At 48.8% G+C, this 19,524-nt stretch overlaps 1 protein-coding gene and 1 long non-coding RNA gene across 3 annotated transcripts in view; one reads left to right on the top strand and one right to left on the bottom strand.

The window, feature by feature from the left end:
- The window catches only part of GABBR1 (gamma-aminobutyric acid type B receptor subunit 1), a 140,303-nt gene that overhangs the window by 69,948 nt on the left and 50,831 nt on the right, over positions 1-19,524 (top strand). The window contains 2 exon segments of the mRNA XM_053292649.1: positions 1,307-1,336; positions 16,254-16,414. Of these exon segments, the coding sequence (XP_053148624.1) occupies positions 1,307-1,336; positions 16,254-16,414 (191 nt within the window).
- On the bottom strand, positions 514-15,693 carry LOC128343501 (uncharacterized). 2 transcript variants are annotated; one of them, XR_008315570.1, is made up of 3 exons: positions 15,408-15,693; positions 1,429-1,574; positions 514-1,145 (listed from the first exon to the last, which is right to left on the bottom strand). It is a non-coding gene; the product is annotated as an uncharacterized LOC128343501 (long non-coding RNA). The 2 variants fall into 2 exon arrangements; XR_008315569.1 differs by lacking the exon at positions 15,408-15,693 and adding an exon at positions 8,011-8,600.

Here is a 19,524-nt window from a genome sequence, read left to right as displayed (position 1 = left end):
GAATTTGTAGTTGATGAATGAACTACCTTTTAACCTAGTTATTGACTGGCAGCATAATCTTATGCATGTTTACTCAGGAGTTTACTCACTGAGGTTTGGAACTGCTCTGGTCTTGTGTTTTTTGTGAGAAGATAGTACACCTCTGCCAGAAGGCCAGTGGCTGCTAAGCAGGAGTTGTGGCCAGTGTTCTCTCTAATTTTTTTCTTCTGTGTGTAGAATGAGTCAAAGGAGTGTGCGCACATGTGCATTCAGAGTGGGGTCTTCCTTGTTCAACCTAAGCGGAATCTAAAATTAACTGAGCAGACATTAAAAAACATGTGTGAGTGTGTGCACACACGCACGCCTTAGAAGGAACATGGTTGTGGCCCTGTGGTGCAGTTGTTGTTAGTTTATTGTTTGTTTTTAGTTTGCTGTATTGCTGTTTTGTTGTTTTATTTTGTTGGAAGTTGCCTCAAACTTTGGAGAGAGAGAGAAAAAATTAAACGTTTTAAATAATATAAACATTTATCAAAATCTGAACAAAGAGGCTTGTCTGAAATACTGAAAGAAGGATGAAAGAACTTATAATTTGATGTCAAATGCTACCATGCATTGTTAGAAGAGAAGGCAGTGTTAAAATCTGTTCTTTTTTGCTTCCAGACATAGTAGCACACAAAGACCAAGATAGCTTTCAAAAATAAAAGCGTGAAGTTTCACGCGTGAACTTAATTCTCAGTTTAGCCAGTACAAATTTGGCCCTATCAATTAAAATTGGCCTTTTTTTATTGATCTGCTAAAGTTTGAGTTGATTAATTTACTGATTAAACCAATTAAGGCTGCTGTCCTTGATGTTTTTAATTAACATTAGTGGCTTTGTTGACAGAATATCAGGGGAAGGAGGGAGGGAAATCAGATGAACTGCAGTTTGAGCAAAGAGCCATTTGTTGGTCATCTCTGGCAATGGCGGCTCAAGATTGCTGTGCACCCGAGGTAAGATGTCAAATGCCATCCCCTGTGTGTGCACCCTTCTTCCCTCCCCGCTTTACGAATGCAGTGGGGCAGAAGGACATCTGGCTGACCACTTCTCTGGTGCCCCAAAAATCTGCTGCCTGAGATGACCACTTCAGCTTGCCTCATGGGAGGGCCACCCCGATCTGTAGCTTCACCTGTGGTTTAGGAAACAAGCAATGGTCAGTTCAGGCCCTGGCTTCATGTTACTTGCCAGTGTGTTCTTGTAACACAGACATGTTCTGTTTGGGGAGGGAAGGCATATCTCCTTTCATCCTTCTTGGGTCTAATAACTTTCTCCCCTCATTGCCTTTCACAGTGTGGCGCTCTTCTTCTCCTAGAGTGCCAGGTGAGTTGCTTTCTATTCTCCTTCATCCCTGCTCTTTACATTTTCAATCTGTTCCACCTTCATCCCTTCACCTTACTGAACCTTGGACTTACCTTGCAGAGTCTGCTCCAACTAGGGTCTTCTGTGGTACATGAAGGTCCCCAGTTCTGGCATTCGGCTCCAGTCACAACTAAAGAACTTCATAACTGAGAGGACGTTGATCTTTCGGGGATCTTGACCCCAGTCTCTAGACCCAGGGCTCCACCAGCATAGAAAAAAGGGAAGTGTGTTAGCATCACATGGGAGAATGTACAGATTCTACATTCCTCTCTAATCCCAGACTGACCTACATCCCCAGACTGGAATGACATGCAGCTCAGAGCTCTTCTAGGGCTAGGCAAGAGTGGCAGGTTGGTACAGTGGTAGAGGAAACCGTCAAGACTTAAGGGCAGGCAGGCAGGCAGATGTCCTAGGAGGTAGGTAGCTACAAAGTGTGTTTATCTTGCTCCATTTCTCTGGAGTCGAGGTTGGCCATCAGTGCTCCTGCTCCAGACAAAGCTCACAGAAGCAAATAGAGCCAAATAGAAGGATTTTTAGGTGTTTGATATTCTGCCTTGTAGTAATTAATCGACCACATGCAAACACATGTGCATCTACACACACACACACACACACACACACACACACAGAGTATGCCTTTTTGAGTGACTGAAAGAAATGCAAGATAACTCCCACAATCAGCAGAATCAAGTGGGAAGGCTTTGCCTAGACTGTTGCACTTCAGGTTGTGCAGGGGGTGGGGTGCTTAAGAACATAAGAACAGCCCTGCTGGATCAGGCCCAAGGCCTATCTAGTCCAGCATCCTGTTTCGCACAGTGGCCCACCAGTTGCTGCTGGGGCTTGCATGTTTGAATGTTCCCACATGAACAAGCTCCTTGTATATACAAAAAACAGATCAGAGAGAATGCTAGGCAGTACTCTTCTCCCTGGCATGCTAGTTTTCTACATGCAGGGGGTGTTTTGTGCATGCATGTGTGTCCTTGTACTTTGGTCACGGAGTATTCAAACATGCAGTACCCCACGTGGAGCCTGAAGTGATGCACTCCAAGAAAAACTATCTCTTGGCTCCTCCGTTTGTGTCAACTAGCCCTTGCAATTTAATAAACAAAAGCCACCATTAGAAGGAAAGACGACCTTTAATACTGCAGTGGCAGGAACTCCTAATGTAGATTTAGAGTGACCCTCACCTTTGCTGGTTGCATAGGAGAGAGAGTATTGGCACATCGAGCCCTTTTTTGCAGGGATGGGTAAAAAATGCTGAACTTGCTGGAATTCTCTCCCACACAATTATGAAAGTTGCAGTAACCCTGTCCCTCTGCAGAGGCTGCCTCCCATGTATGAGGTCAAATGCTTACATTACAATCAATAATTCAAGGGATACTGCTTGAGCATCTTTACCCCTGAGGAAAGCCCATATGGCATTTTTGTTCTTTGATGTGAACCTCTTGAAAATTCTAACTCTCTTCCTTTTCTAAGCCCTCCCTATGAAGATGTAGATGTATGCCAATGAAGGAAGGGGATTCACATGAACAGGAAGGTGCCATATGATGAGTCAGATCATTGATCCATCTAGCCTAGTGCTGTCTATTCAGACTGCAGCAACTTTTCAAGGTTTTGGACAGAGAGGGGACTTTCCCAGTTGTGCCATCAGAGATCATTATAAGCAAGGATCCAAGGAATTAATCTTGGGATTTTCTGTTTATACAACATATGGTTTACTACTGAGCTAGGGACCTTAACAAAAGATCTGGCCTCTCTTTCCTCAGAGGCTTAGGCTTGTTCAAGAACTGAATCCAGTAACTCTTGTGCCTCACGTGAGTATCATACCCTTCCCGACTGACAAGCCTAAACTTTAAGAAAATTTCAGATGCTCCCTCTTTCCTTGGGGATGGGCTTCTTTGGGAACTGAACACTGGAGGTGGGCTTCACTACCCAAATCAAGAATCATACCCATTCCTGACCATCTTAATTCCAGTCCAGAACTGGCCTAAACTCATAACAGCCGCTATATTAGAAGCGATGAAGACTGATCTCAGTCTCGTAAGTTATGTTAATAAACAAATCTGCCTCTGCCAAACAGAGTACAGAGCTGGTCTTGTGGTAGCAAGCATGACTTGTCCCCTTAGCTAAGCAGAGTCTGCCCTGGTTGCATATGAATGGGAGACTTGATGTGTGAGCATTGCAAGATATCCCCATTAAGGGATGGAGCCGCTTTAGGAAGAGCAGAAGGTTCCAAGTTCCCTTCCTGGCATCTCCCAAGATAGGGCTGAGAGAGATTCCTGCCTGCAACCTTGGAGAAGCCACTACCAGTCTGTGAAGACAGTACTGAGCTAGATAGACCAATGGTCTGACTCAGTATGTGGCAGCTTCCTATAATGAAATAAAGATTATGCCTATACTCACATAAGAAATCTGTGGGGGAGGGCACTGAATAGTAAGCACAATACTGTTCCTCCCCCTAACTCCCAGAACGAATGCCAGAAAAACATGCTCGGGATGGCATTTGCCATCTAACTTGATTGGTTCATTGTTCTCGTATACTTTTCAATATCCCCCCCACACACAGACACACACTGCCCCAAACAGCTGCAAATTCAATATTTGGTGCAACTTTGTCACATGATACTACTAAGGCATAACATCAGCTTAATGACTGCTGTGTAGTTAACACTGAGGCTGAATTCAGACATAACAGGAAACAGGAGGTACCTTCTGCTCTGGTTTCCTCACCCGCACATCCGAATTTGGGGGAATGGAGTTTGCGGCGGAAAAGGGACCCACGGTTTCCCTCCCCAAACTCCACTCTGAACCTTCTGTCAGAACGGAGTTTTCCCGCTGCAAACTTCATTTCTGTGGCACCAGCATTGCACTCGAATGCTGGCACAGCGGTTTGGGCCTGATGGGCCGTGCGTGCTGACCTTCTGTCAAGAAGGAAGCCAGCACAGCCAGCAACCCTGCCTCTCTGCAGTCTTGCTGACCGCAGAGAGGCCCCTCTTCGGAACGTCCAAATGCGGACGGGAGAGTGTTGGGGGGGGCGGGGGGGCAGAGCTGTGGCTCCACTGGACCCACGTTTTCACTTGACGTCTGAAGGTGGCCAGAGTGAATGTCATATCCTGGTAAAAAGACTGGACTTTGAGAAGGAGGCCCCTAGTCCAAATCTCAGTTCAGCTGTGAACTCACGGCACCCAGAGAGATAACTGCTCCCATATTACAAATTGGGGGAAGGGGCTGAGAGAGAGCCTCTTAGGGAACTGTGACATTTCAGACAGCCTCCTGCCCTCACCCCCATCCCGCCAAATGTAATATGGAGATGATAATAATCATGGTCTACCTCCCGGAGTGTCTTAAGGACTGCTGGAATCAAGTATGCTAGGGGCTTTGAAGAATTAGGGGAAAGGCTATATGGACAAGAAGAGTGACTGTTGCACAGCATGCTGTGATTTCCCCTGTTGTCTATGTGTGAGCCACAGGCCGTCTGCAACAACCAAAGGTCTGTTCCCAGACAGACCTCTTAGACTTTTAGAGTTGGAAGGGACCTTGGAGGCCTTCTAGCCCAACCCCTGCACAGTTCAGGATTCTACTACAACATCTCTGACAGACATCCAGACTCTGTATGGAACTCTCTAGAGAAGGGAAGTCCACCACTGTGTGAGGGAGATTGTTCCACTGTTGAACAGCTCTTGCTATTAGGAAATTTCTCCTAATAGGATCACAGGAAACTGCCATATACTGAGCCAGACCATAGATCCATCTAGCTCAGTATTGTCCACACAGACTGGCAGCAGCTTCTCCAAGGCTGCAGGAAGGAGTCTCTCTCAGTCCTATCCTGGAGATGCCAGGGTGGGAACTTGGAATCTAGATGCTCTTCCCAGAGCAGCCCCATCCCCTTAGGGGAATATCTTCCAGTACTCATACATGTAGTCTCCCATTCAAACACAAACTAGGGTGGACCCTGCTTAGCAAAGGGGGCAATGCATGTTTGATACCACAAGACCAGCTCTCCTCCCATGTCTAGCCTAAACCTACCTCCTTGTAACCTCAACTCCTTGGTTCTACTCCTGCCCTCAGGAGCAACAGAGAACATGCTTCTTCTTCTGTGTGACAACTCCAAGGGTAGAGGGGATGGCAAGGGTGGCAAATGCCTCCCCCCAAAAGTGGCTTGCCCTCCAGCAACCCCCATTTCTGTTTCAGAAACTGAATATGTGAGACACAGCTTGCCCACCCATAAATGCACTTTGCCCCTCTTGTGCCCTCCCCTCAATATTTATATCTGGTGCCACCACTGGAGATATTTGAAGACAGCTATCATATCTCCCCTTAGTCATCTTCTCCAATCTGAGCATATAATCTCCTTTAAGTGTTCCTCATAAGATGTGGTTTCCAGACCCCGTTCCATATTTGCTGCCCTCCTCGGAATCCATTCCAGTTTATCAATGTTCTTCTCAAAATGCAGTACTTAGAATAGATTGGTAGGGTCCACAGTAAATTGGCAGAGATCTCCTTTGAGACATTCTCATGCAGAGGTGCCCAAATTTTGTTTGTTTGTTTGTTTAAAAGATTTCTACCCCACCCCTCCAGTACATTACTGCTCGGGGCGGCTCACGACATTTATAAAATAGTTGCAATATACAAAAATTAAACATATTAAACAAGTTAAAAATCCAAGTAAAAACCACAATCAACATTAGCTTTTAAAATTCCAAATTAAAATCTTCAAGCTAAAAACTAAGAATTCTAAAAACTAAAGATTAAAGAACCTACCAGATATACACAACAGGTGAAACCAGGGGCGTAGCTACCATTGTGCAAACGGGTTCAAAGAACCCGGCCCGCCAATGGTAGAGGCCGCTAAAGCCCCCAGGGGGGCGTGGCTCGGGCTACTAAGAGCCCCAAGCGAATGCTTGCCCATCCTTTGCAGGCAGGATTTGCCTGTGATGCCAGGGCTTACGCTCGGAATGTGGCGTGGGAGAAAGTACAAGACAGTACCCCTAAGCACATGTACACACACAATAGAGCTCTTCTCACGATCCATGAGAAGCAGGGCAGAGCACTGAGTGAATGGGTTTGAAGAACCCAGGACACCACCAATCAGGGGCCACGCCTGGCACCCCAGCCACGCCCCCTGCATCTGACATCAGACTTAGGGGGCGTAGCTTTGCTTGCAAACAGGGCTGTGCAGCCTCATTTGCAGGCAAAATTCCCAGCCAGCACCCGGCTGTTTGCAAGCTAAATCAGTGCCGTGTTCGCAACATGGCCGGAAGCGATCTCCCTGCCTTTCTTTTAGGGAGGGAGAGCCTCTCCGGCCACTCTGTGGATGTGGTGCTGGCCAGGGATTTTGCCTGCAAACCGGGCTGCGCGGCCCCATTTGCAAACAAAGCTACGCCCCCTGCGCCTGCCGTCAGACAGGGGCCACGGCAGCGGGCTGGACCTGAACTGCCGCTGGCCTCCCCCCACCTCTAGTGAGAAGAGCTGACAGGTGGTCTGCAGGGAAGGATGGTTTCAGGTACCTTCCCCACAGATGATCAGCTAGAAGTCCCTGGGTGGGCAGATTGTCTGCCCAGACGAGCAGCAGCTTCCGCTGCAGCTCCAGGGGTTGGGGTGCTGGGACCATGTGAGTGCGCGGTGCATTACTGGGATCCCCCCCCCCGAGTGTGCCAGCTGCAACTGCAAGCAGCCGTGGCTGACACATGATAAACTCCCCCCAGCCAGCACAGTGCACAGGCTAGGAAACAGAAGGTCAGGCTCGGGGGCGGAGCGGGGGGAAGAGATGGGGGGAAATGGGGAAAGCTGCATTTAATATACAAAATTTCAAAAAACATTAAATATTTTTTAAAAAACGAGGTTAAGGGAGCACTTAACCTTGCTATCCCCGGTGGTTCACACCAACGTGCAAAACCAGGCTGGGCTCCCTTAGCGTGATTTTGCACGCTCGTGTGAATAGCCGCTATATTTCCCCCACAGCTGAATCATCATAATCAGCCTCTAGTATTACAGAGCTGGGCTTAAGGGTTAGAAAGCCAATTTAGAAATCCATTTAGGGTTAGAAATCCATTTAGATTCCACCTTTCCTCCAAAGAACTAAACACAGCATGAATGGCTCCCCCCCCCACACACACATTTAGTAGTAGGAGTAGTACATTAATAATAACTTTAACTTTATTTGTTGGTGGCCTCATAACAATTGTTCTCTGGGTAGCTTTTTATCCCCACAACAACCCTCTGAGGTAAGCTAGGCTGAAAAACAGCAACTGATGCACAGCCAGCCAGTGAGCTTCATAGTTGGGTGGGCTTGAACCCAGGTCTGCCCAGTCATAGTCTAACATTCTCATGACTGCATCACACCACACCAGCTCTCAGTCTCAGCCATGCAAGCCTAAGCCCAGGCACCTCCCTTTGGACTCATGCTCAGCTTTTCACAATGTTTTGGTTCCCCTCGTTTAAAAAGATACTTTGAAGTGGGGGAGAGGGAATCAATATTTTTACCGTGACTTAAGCTGCAAATAGCCTAATGGGTAAACCTTTCTTCCTGCCATGAACGCAAATCAAGTTTCCATGCCAGCCAGGTCTCTTTAGGTTCCGCCAGACAGGAATAGTTTCTTCCCTCCCCTGCCCTGTGCACCTCGGATGCATCTCACCTGTTGCTTTCAGGGGCAGTGTCCATTTGCTTCTGAATGTGGGGTGCACCTGCCCGGAATTCTTGATCACTGGTGCTTTTTGGTGCAGCATCACTGACGTGGCCAGAGTTGCCATCGAGTCCCATTTGCATGCACACTTAGTCTTTCAGTCACTTCCAAGTCTGAAGCTTGTTGCAGGGATGCCACTTCCTCTGTTCTTTCCCTCTGGGTCATTTTTTATGCTGTCAAGAGTCAGATCAGCTCCTTGCTCAGCCCACATGTTGGAAGCTTTCTTGTCTGGGTCTGTCATGTACTATTTTGTGTCCTCCCCTCTGCTGCCAGGAACTGGCTGTAGAGACTATTAATTGCACTCCTTCTGACTGTGAGTCATACCTGAGCAGCCTTAAGAAGAGATTGGTAGATCTTCGTCTTCCAGTAAATCGGCAGCGATCTCCTTTGTGGCACCACATGCAGAGGTGCCCAAATGGCACTTCCTTGGACCCCACCACTATTCCCAGTTGTGGGCTCCAAAACATCATACCTCCTCAGGGCAATGAATTGTATGTATTCTTCCATTATTATTTTAGACTACCTGATCAAGCTTCTTTGGATTGGGGTGATTTGTGATCTGGTCTCCCTTCAATCCTGTTGCTTCCTGCCATCTATTCAGGCAATCTTGAGGAGTTCTGAATCTGAGATCTGGTATGCTGTCCACAACATCAGAATTGGACTCCATCATATTTATTGAGCCATTTTTGAGCCATTTTTGGAAGGGCGGTATAGGAATCAAATAAATAAATAAATGTGCAGAATTGTATTTTGTACAGGCATACATACAGTATGGTTCTGCTAAATGCAGAATTTGGCTTCTCGATAATCTTAGTCTGCATGTTTTAAAAATCAAGTTTCTAACCCTTATAGCTGCAGAGATGTGTATGACAGTGCTTAGGAAATGTCTGGTGAAATCTACATCATCCTCAGCCTCATGACACATTGATGCCAGTTGGAGAAATTCTGAATATAAATTTGTATGGAAGGGAAGCTGGCTTAAAGCCTTTCTTTAAGCCAGCAATGTGCTGGTTTAAAGAAAGAATGCAGGTACTGTATGCCCCTTGATGTCCTAGTTGTCTTATCATATTAAGTGTGAAGAATGGCCGGACTGCTCTTCATTTCTGATGTTTAAAAGTGGTGATCTCACCTCTGTAGCAATGGAATGCTCAGACATTATTTTGCAATCTTTTCTAGGATCTTTAGGGTTTCAAGATTCCCATTCAGTAGTCGTTTGATGCACTTTTCTTTTGTTTTCCACTTTCTGATGCCACCTCTTTTGGCCTGTCTAATGTGATATCTGTAGTCATTATTTAAAAACTCTCACACAGGATGCATCCAAAAGGTTGTTGGATAACTTTTAAAGCCCCCCACCCCCACCAGCCAATAGTATGCTCTTCATTACAGCAGTTAGGACCAGTAACCAAATTCCTATTTCGTAGGTTCTAACTTTGGCCTTTTGGTTGTATTGGATAGATTGCTTCTTCCGTACATCAGGCAGATTCTTTCTGACCTGCCTCATTTGTTCCACTCATCTCTCCTTGGAATCAAGAGCTTAGACTCCCACTGATTGTCCACTTTTCTTCCTATTCTGTGCTTTCCTGCCCTTCACTGGTTTCTTAGGACACATTCTAGAAAACAGTAGTTTGCATTTATACAGTGCATTTCAGTGTTTGAAACATGTTGTGTACATTATCTCAGTAATCTTACAACAGTCCTGTTAGGTAGACCAGTATTATTATCCATATTGCTGATGGAGAGCTGAGACCTTGCACAGTGGAACCAATGCCAGGCAAACAAGGCAAAGCACCACAGAGATATGGGGACAGTGAGGCCCTCCATTCATATTGCATTCTTTTTCTGCAAATGGCTCCTTTCAGTTGGGAAGTGAAAGATGAGAGTTGAGTGCCACTCTGGTCTTTTCTTAACACTGTGTTCTCCATAATACAGGTTTCAGCATGGGTCCCAGGGTTACATTTAACCTCTCTGCTAACCTACTGGTTTGAGGGTGTAGAAAGGAAGTTTCTAATTGCTCCACTCCCACACTTCTTGCTGTTTATAAAGAGCTGCCACTAAACTCCAGCTGAGGTTCCCTCCTCTGCTTGATATAATACCTTCTGGAAAACTTCATGTTCTTTTCTCTCAGAGGAGTTCTGAACATTTTAACAAGGGAGCTAAATGGGATTTTTCAGGAGTGCGGCATTGCTGGGGCATCTACGCTTTGGGTTTCTAAATGCAAGTAAATGAGAAATGGTTAGCTGTCCTTTATCCACAGTATAAGTGGCTGGCACTGTACTGTCTGCATTAGCTCCATTCCTCCCATTTACTCTTTTTCTCCACCCACTGTGCTATCATAGGAAGGGGGAGTATAACTGAGAGGTAGGCAATTGAAATGAAGGGTCGTGTTGGACCATGGAGATCTGGGTTCAAATCCCAACTCAGCCATGAAGCTCAGTGGATGTCTTTGGGCAAGCTGCTAGCTCTTTGCCCATTCCACTTCAGTGGGTTGTTGTGAAGATAAAATGGGGCAGGCATCCATCCATACACCATCCTGAACTTCTTGGAGGAAGATAGAAGGATATTCCCCTTTAATTTTCCATTGCACTTGTATACTGGGTGTCCCATCCCCATGCTATTGGAAATACAGGGTCTTCAAGACCACCATTGCCACCTGATGATAATAAATGTTATTTTTTTAGCCACTCTATAACAAATTGTTCACAACATAACATTAAAACATCAAATAAAAATACATAACACATGAAATCACAACATAACACAAGATCACCTGGTGCGCACGTACACACACACACACACACACACACACACAAATACACACACACACACACATACACGGAGACATAGCAAAACTATTGCCCAGCACACACATAATGCTTGCCCCACAGGGATGCAGCTGCCAAAAACATCCTTCCCATGGTGAATGTTCCCGTCTGGGCCATGAGATACAGAACTACTCTTCATATGGCTTGCCACCACTACACTGCAGATCCATGTCCCCCACTCCATGCTCCTAGCCATTGGCAGGAGGATGGAGACTTGCAAACGGATGGCAGCTTTCCATGTGGTCTAGACATTGCCGCTGGGACAGAAATTACTTGCCATGGGGAGGTTGTTTTTGATGGTGATAGCACCCCCTTGCCAAATGTAAATGTGTGCTCTAGCTGTTAAGTTCCACAACCCAAACAGTCAGGCTTGTTTGCCTCATGAGCAAAATTCTCACCTGTCACTGGCCTCTCCAGGACTGGCATAAACATATGTTGCAACAAAACAAGCAAATGCCACCGGATGCCATTCTTATCAGTGGGAGGGGCACCGTCTTAAGGAGGACAGGCCACTGTAGGGCAGATGCTGCCTCCTTCTTGTCCCCTCCTTGTACTTGTGCATGCCTTGACTAGCCCAGAAGGCAATACAGTGGCTCCCTTTCCAAGTGCCAACTAAGCCACTTGTTCACATCAGTGTTCAAAACCAAGCAGTGATGTAGCCCTGTTGTTTTTCATGGTCAGTTTGCTTCGCCGGAGTCCTTCCCTGGAGACTTTAAAGCACACCATGGGCCAAATGACTCTCTTTCCTTTGGACTGAAGAGTCCTATCCTGCCCCTCTCAGCATGCATGCATACATAGCTTAAGGTCTCTCCTTAGGACACGATGTTGAGAACCCAAGACTTCTTACATGATGGGTGGAGGTGCCACCTTGCAACCCTCAGGCACGACACAAAGCTCTCTCTCTCTCTGAATGCTGCAAGAATTGAGGTAATTCCTCCCACCCATTATCTCCCTGGTCCTTTTGGTCCTGCAGTTCAGCCCCTCTCTCACTAGCTGTGATGAGCAAGACTTCAGGTGAACCATACAACAGGTGTGGGAGGAGAGGGACAGACAGACCAGAGACAGAACAGGTAGGAGGAGTGGCAGCTGCTTCATTATTTGCAACATCAGGGAATGGATTTGTCCAGTTACAGGGTTGTGACCCTAATTTGGGGAATGGGGAGGATCAGGAGCACTTTCCCAGTTGTAGGTGGGAGTAAGTGAAAGGTCCCAGGTCAGAAAGAACTCTTTTGTTTCAGCCGCTAGCACCAGCACCAGCACCATCTTGAGGCCTGTTGGGAAAGGGAGGGCAAGGCAAGGATGGACAGAATGAACTAGGGCTACTCTTTCTGGGGTCTAGAACTAGAAAGAGTGGCAAAACTTTGGTGATTGCTTAGCAGCCACCGTATTCCATCTCCTTTCTGTCCAAAAAGCTGTCTTTAGAATGGTCTAGGACTGAAAGTTCAGATGTAGCAATAGCACTAGCAATAGCAATAGCACTTACATTTATATACCGCTTTATAGCCGAAGCTCTCTAAGCAGTTCACAATGATTTAGCATATTGCCCCCAACATTCTGGGTACTTATTTTACCGACCTCGGAAGGATGGAAGGCTGAGTCAACCTTGAGCCCCTGGTCAGGATCGAACTTGTAACCTTCTGGTTACAGGGCAGCAGTTTTACCACTGCGCCACCAGGGGCTCATCCTGTACTCTTTTGAATTATAGTGGAAGCAGACAGTAGTCATAAGAACATCAGAAGAAGAGCCTTGTTGCTGGATCGGGCCCAAGGCCTATCTAGTTTGGCACCCTGTTTCCCACAGTGGCCCAGCAGATCCCTTGGGAAGCCACACAACCAGGAGATGAAGGCATGTCCCCTCTCCTGCCATTGCTCCTCTGCCTCTGGTATTTGGAGGCATCCTGCCTCTGAACATGGAGGTAGCCTATAGTCATCAGTATTAGTGGTCATTGAAAGACTTATCCTCCATGAATTTGTTTAAGCCCTCTTAAAGCCATCCAAGCTGGTGGCCATCACGTCCGTGGCAGAGAACGCCACAGATTAATAGGAAAATAATAAGTCTTTCGCCCATTGAAATCTTTGGCCCATGGATGTGTTTTGGGCAAGTTATCTGGAGTAGCAGCTTAAAACCTTATACTAGGACCCAAAATGTCCATGGCCAGGTCTGCTTGAACTCATCCAGCTAGAACAATATACCAAACGTTCCTCTTCTAGGCATATGTGGAACCTGGTCATTCTGGGAAGATGTTCTATTCAGAGCTTGAAGAGGAGAGTGAACATAAGACCAGCCCTGCTGGATCAGGCCCAAGGCCCATCTAGTCCGGCATCTTGTTTCACACAGTGGCCCAGCAGATGCCGCTGGAAGCCACAGGCAGGAGTTGAGGGCATGCCCTCTCTCCTGCTGTTACTCCCCTGCAACTGGTAATTGTTGCAGGAGTGATACCTAATTTTTTTTGGGGGGGGTAACATGAGCTACACTTCTCAGATAGATGGGGGAGGATCTTATCTTTGTAAGCTGAATACATCAGAGTTCAGAGCCCGAATTTCCATCTAAAGCTCTGGGAAATAAGTAGGGTCTAGGGGGTTATAGTGGGCAGCTTTAGGGAGCCAAGATCTAGGTTGCTAATTTCTGCTTCCACTTTTTGTTTGGCCTGCCCTTTCTTCTCATTCAGCCTCAGTTTCCCTGTAGGGGGTGAATGCTAGCAAGTGGCTGGTGAAAGTGCATCGATCTGCAGGGAAGCTCTTTATGCCTTTCTCTGTTTCCGTTCCTTTCTCAGCCACCTCCGCATGTGTCTGTGCCAGGAAAATGTCAGCAACCAGCAGGGAGGGGAGCTGGTGACATACACCACCTCCTCCCCATTTGCCAGAGCTGGGAAAAGAGCCGAGGACTTAAGGCTCATTGCGCCCCCCCCCCAAACACACACATCATCATTCTCATCAGCTAGGCTACCCTTCCAGAAAACCCAGACTGCCAGTGAATCTCTTCTAGCCAGAAATCCCCTTTCTCCCCCATAAAAGGGACAGAATTAATGTGCTTCAAAGCAACTGAATTCAGCTCATTTTCATAACAGCACACCCTTTATCTGCTGCTGAAATCCTGAAAGAGAGGTTTCCTTTAGTCAGCTAGATGTTAGACCAGGGATGCACACACCTCTCTGCATATAGGTTGGGATTCCTTTGCCCCTGGCCTGGTGGCAATGAACCTCTGATCTTTCTGTTGTCCATTCCCATTGCATCCTTGTCCCAATGTTCTCCATCTCTCTCAGAAAATGGCCCTGCTTTTCCCCTCAGTGCCAATGTGTCGATCAATCCCATCTGCCTTTTCTCCCCATCCCTGCTCAGTACTTTTGTCTCCATCCTCCCTCTGCCTGCCCTTCCTGTACTCTATGTCTCAGACCTCTTTTCCTGTTTCTGCCACCTTCCTTCCTCATCATCCAATCCTCTTCCTGCATTGTGTCGCTTCAGCTCTTGCTCCAGCTTTCCTGCTCACCTTCATCCCTCTATTTCCCCTTCCTGCATCTCCACAGTAGCTCTGTTTCAATTTCTCCCCAACTGCTGCCTCCATCCATCCACATCTCACCTCGGATCTCTCTATTTCTCCATCTTTCCCCAGATTCCCTGCCCCTACATCTCTTTGCCCCCAATCTTCACCATCAGCTCTTTCTCTGTCCTTCCATCTATCTCCTTTTCTCCGTTCTTCCTTCCCCGTCTTTCTCCCCCATCCTCTAGGCTAGTCCCTTCCTCAGTATCTGGCTCTCATCCCTCCCTCCTCCATCACCTCACCTCCTGCCTTCTCCTCCATCTCCACCAAACTGAAGCATGTAGAAGAGGTGGCAGAGGCCTAGCACAGGCGCAGCCAACCTCAGGTTTTCCAGCTGTTGTTGGCCTGCCATCACCTCCAGTGCATAATACAGATGGGGATGATGGGAGTTGTAGTTCTGCAGCAGGTGGAGAGCCTCAGATTGGCCACTCCAGCTACCTCTGCCACCATTTCCATATGCCTCTGTCTGTGTTCCATCCCACTAACTCTTTACACCAGCCTTTTCTCTGCCTGGTGCATCTTCTTGTCTTCCTCTTTCTTTCCATCTATAATCCTTCCAACTCTCACACTCTTTCTTTGTTGCCTGTTTCCCTCCATCCTTCCCTGAGTTCTCATCCTGCAGGCCTTACTATGCCTCCATCTTTCCCAACAGCCATTTCTCTGTGCTTCTGTGGATCTCCAGCCACTCATCTCTCCCCCCTTTCCCAGTGTCCATCTTACCCTGTTCCTGCATCTCCTGCCTTTCCTTCCCCACTTATCCCTCCATCCCCTGCCCTGTTTTCCATCACTGCCACAGTCTCTTTCCTTCCACCCTTCTTTTCTCCATCATCCCTGGCCCTTCATCCCTAATCTCCCCCTCTTTCTCCATCCATCTATCCCACCTCCATCTTTTTGCCCTTCAGTCTCTATCCAGTCTCTTTCTTCCTCCATATACCTGCCCAGCTCTCCACCCCCACCCTCCCCCGCCTCTCTTTCTCCACCACACCATACCTGCCAGGCTCCCAGCCAGCCAGCCCTCCTCATCCATCCACCTCCATCCTTCTGCCGTCCTCAACCCTCCAGCTCCGTCACCACCCTGCTCTCCCACCCACCGGCCCCTAATCACCAGATCTCTCTCCATCACACCGCGCCCTCCCCGCCACCAAGCCTCCGTCTCTCCCCTTTCCCCATCCTCCTCCCTCTGAGAAGTTCTCAGTCTTTCCTCATCCTCCCCTACTACCTCATCACCATCTTCTCCTGCCTTCCTTTCCCTCACCCACCCATCCATCCACACTCCCTAATCCCCTCAGTCTCTCCCCCGCCCACCCACCCGCGCCCTGCCTCGCTCTCCCTTGCCCATCACCTTCGGTGGGGACTCCCCACACCTCCATCACAAGTCTCTCCTCCTGCACCCTGCGCTCCCCCACCCTCTCCTCCCCTTCAGCCCCGAGGTGGTGGCGCGCGCGGTGGTCTCATTGCCATTCGCGCCGCGCCCTGGACGACGGACGGCGCGGCTGCTCCGCGCTGACATCAGCCCCCCGCCCCCTCCCCCTGTCCCTCCCCCTCCCCCCCCTGGCTGCCTGGCTCGCCCGCCAGCCCGCCCGCTCGCTCACTGCAGCACCGACGCCGGGCAGCGCCATGGAGGAGCCCGCTCTGGCGCCCTCGCCACAGCCGCCGCCAGCCACAGCAGCAGCGCCCAGTGCAGCCGCGCGCCCTCGCCACCGCCGCCGCCCCTGACCCCGCGGCCGCCGCCGCCGGCCACCATGGCCCTGCCCGGCCCGCGCCCCGCCGGGGGCCCCCAGGCGGCCTTGCTGGTGCTCACGGGCTGGCTCTTGCTCTCTCCCCCGCTGGGCGCAGGCAAGAAGAGGCTGCACATCGGGGCGCTCTTCCCGATGACCGGCGGCTGGCCGGGGGGCCAAGCCTGCCTGCCCTCCGCCCAGATGGCCCTCGAGGACGTCAACAACCGCAGGGACATCCTGCCCGACTACGAGCTGCGCCTTGACCACCGCGACAGCGAGGTGAGAGCTGACCCCCCGCCCCCGAGCCCCGTCCCGTCCAGGTGGGCTCCCCTCCCCGGACATGGGTGGCAGCAGGAGGCGGGCGGGAAGCGCTTCTGTCCCAGCAGCTGGAGTTGGGGGCTGCTGTGAAGGCGGGGAGAGGGACCTTCACCTCCTCACTGGAGTGGGGAGTGGGGTGGGGGTCATCTGCAGGACTTGGTGACAAGCCGGGTGGATGTGGTGCCTCATGCCCAGGTGAGCCAGAGGCACAGAAGGAACATAGGAAGCTGCCATATACCGAGTCAGGCCATTGGTCCATCTAGCTCAGTATTGTCTACCCAGACTGGCAGCAGCTTCTCCAAGGTTGCAGGCAGGAATCTCTCGAAGCCCTATTTTTTTATTTTTTTAAACATCTTGTCCTATCTTGGAGATACCAGGGAGGGAACTTGGAAGTTTCTGCATGCAAGCATGCAGGTGCTCTTCCCAGAGTCGCCCCATCCCCTAAGGGGATGGAAGGAGGAAGATGACTGGACACCAGCAGTATTTGTGAGGTTGCTGCTGTGTACACACACACACACACACACACTACAGAGAAGCATGGGTGGACGAAAAGCCAGAGTATGGAAAGCTCTGACAAGGGGGTGTCAGCAATTTCTGCTAAGATGCCCAAGTGTCCTTTGTCACATGGGACAAAGGATGGATGGATGGATGTAAAGGCAAAGCAACTTGGAAATGGGGATGGGAAGGTGAAGGTTCACCTGTCAAGACAAAAGGGCAACATTTGTAAGGGCTTAAAGGTGAAGGGTGGGAGTAATGGCAGTGTCAGATCTGTGCCAAAGGGCTCCAAGCTTAGTTGCGGGGAGAAAGCATATAGATAGGGCTGGTGAGTGTGCCCTTCCGCCTCCCATTCACCTTGCTGACATGTGCGGTCAGAGCATCCCTTGTCAGAGCCCGTTGCAGCCCTGTCACCTGCCAAGACAGCAAGGCAGTGACTATGAGGGCTAAAGGTAAGGGGTAGAGAAGTGACTGGGCCAGTGGAGGAGCAATATCTCTTTATATTTGAGAAGAGCCCCAGACTGTTCTTCCCAATTAAGGGAAGGGGCTCACAAGCGACTGTTCAAGGAGTCAAATGAGGTCTCAGAGCTTTATTCCAAATCTGTTCAACACAAAAGCTAAATAAGCAAAGTATTAGCACTTAGCCATAGTACAGTCCCGCTTGTTCCCCAGTTTTTAACAAGTCAGACAGATCCTTATGGGGCATCCTCACCAGTGACCTGCTCCTGGTCTCCGGTTTGATGTGCACTGTCCAGATGAACAGCCAGTTATGAGTGGGAAAGACCCAGATTGCTACGCACCTCTTCTTTTTGTACCCCAGTTCACGCTTTACGAAGTATCCACCCACTTACTGCCTTTTTCCTCCACCCCTACCCCGCCCCCGGACAAGAGTCCCTTGAGACTACCTGGTTTCAAAACCAGCCCTCCAGAGACCTTCTTAACCCCCAACCCCCTTTTTTCCTTTCTCCTTTCCTAACAACCTTCCTAGCAGTGTCTCTTTCTTAACCTGTGGTTAGTACATCCATTCTGCAAGCTTAGCATAGCTGTTCCTGCATACCTTTGGGGTTTGACTGCAGATATTTCTGTGCATTTAACACTACATGTTTAAAGCCTGCTTGACTAATGCTGAAGCCTAGCCAATAGACTATAGAGTGGCCCCTGATGCTGTCTTTGCCCTAAGATATACTTTAAATCTCCTTCCGCAGGTTAGTACCAAAGGGCTCCAAGCCATATGGCATGGGGTGGGCATGTTGCCACAGCAGGGCTTTGGGAAAGAATAGGAACACAGGAAGTTGTCATATACCGAGTCAGACCATTGGTCCATCAAGCTCAGTATTGTCTACAAAGAGTGGCAGCGGCTTCTCCAAAGTTGCAGGCAGGAGTCTCTCTCAGCCCTATCTTGGAGAAGCCAGGGAGAGAATTGAGACCTTCTGCTCTTCTCAGAGTGGTTCCATCGCTAAAGGGAATATCTTACAGTTATCATGCATGCAGTCTCCCATTCATATGCAGCCAGGGTGGACCCTGCTTAGCAAAGACAACAATTCATGCTTGCTACCACAAGACCAGATCTCCTCCGTGCTAGAGATTGCACTGCTAGACTGGGTTGCAAAAGACTCTAACAAGGGATGTTCTTGTCCAATAGGATAGCAAGGTGAAAGAGAAAAGGAAAGGGAGACGGGTGTATGTGGCAGAACTAGAAGTAATAGCAATGGCGCATGTAGCAAGAGAAGAATTTGGGGAGCATGATCAAAACTAGAGTTGATGGGAAGGGCTTGCAGGAATACTGTTGGGGAACAGGTTGTGCAAGTCATGTTTGGGCTCGCAGACCCAAGAGAGTGATGCTGCCCATGTGAATGGACAGGGAGATGCATGTGGAAATGTGCTGAGGGGATATGTATTATAAATCTAGTGAAGCGGAGAATGGGGGAGCGAGAACTGAGGATCTTTAGATCTTTAGTTCTATCAAGAGAGTGAGAAAATATGCATAGAGAGCTAGTAACAGCCGTGGTACAATATGGATAGAGGAGATAGAATTTCAGGGGGCACTGCCAAGGCAATTGATGTTCATGGAGTTCATTTCTGGGGCTAAAGTCATTGGGTGGTGACGTCCTACTGACAATATGGACTGGACTGATGGCAAAGGATAGGGGTTATTATGAAAGTTTTGGTAGGCAAGTGTCTCTCGGTATGAATGATAAGTTGTGATACTGTACTGGCCTAAGGTGGGAGGTCGAATGAGGTGACATCATTGATGATGTGCCAAGAGATGATGACTGAGCACTACTAGGGCCCCCAGTCTATGTGGATAATCATTGCTAGGACCATGCGCTTGATTGAAGGTTGTTTCTAGGTTAGACCAGGATGGACTAGAATGCTGACATTGATTAAAGTTCCGCTCAGAACTCCTGGGCCGGGCCCCAATCCATCAGCATGGCAGCTCCATCTCTTCTGGGGGTATCTTTTGAGCCAACCACAGAGTGAAATTGCCTTCCCCCAAGGCTGGCTCCATAATTTTATGAGTCCTTGGGCAAAAATGTCTCTGGGGAGTGGGGAGGGGCTGAAGTATGTCCAGCATG

Source organism: Hemicordylus capensis, chromosome 2, assembly GCF_027244095.1.
Source record: "Hemicordylus capensis ecotype Gifberg chromosome 2, rHemCap1.1.pri, whole genome shotgun sequence".
In the NCBI taxonomy this organism is placed as follows: Eukaryota; Metazoa; Chordata; class Lepidosauria; order Squamata; family Cordylidae; genus Hemicordylus; species Hemicordylus capensis.
This window is presented reverse-complemented; position numbering and strand designations above follow the sequence as displayed.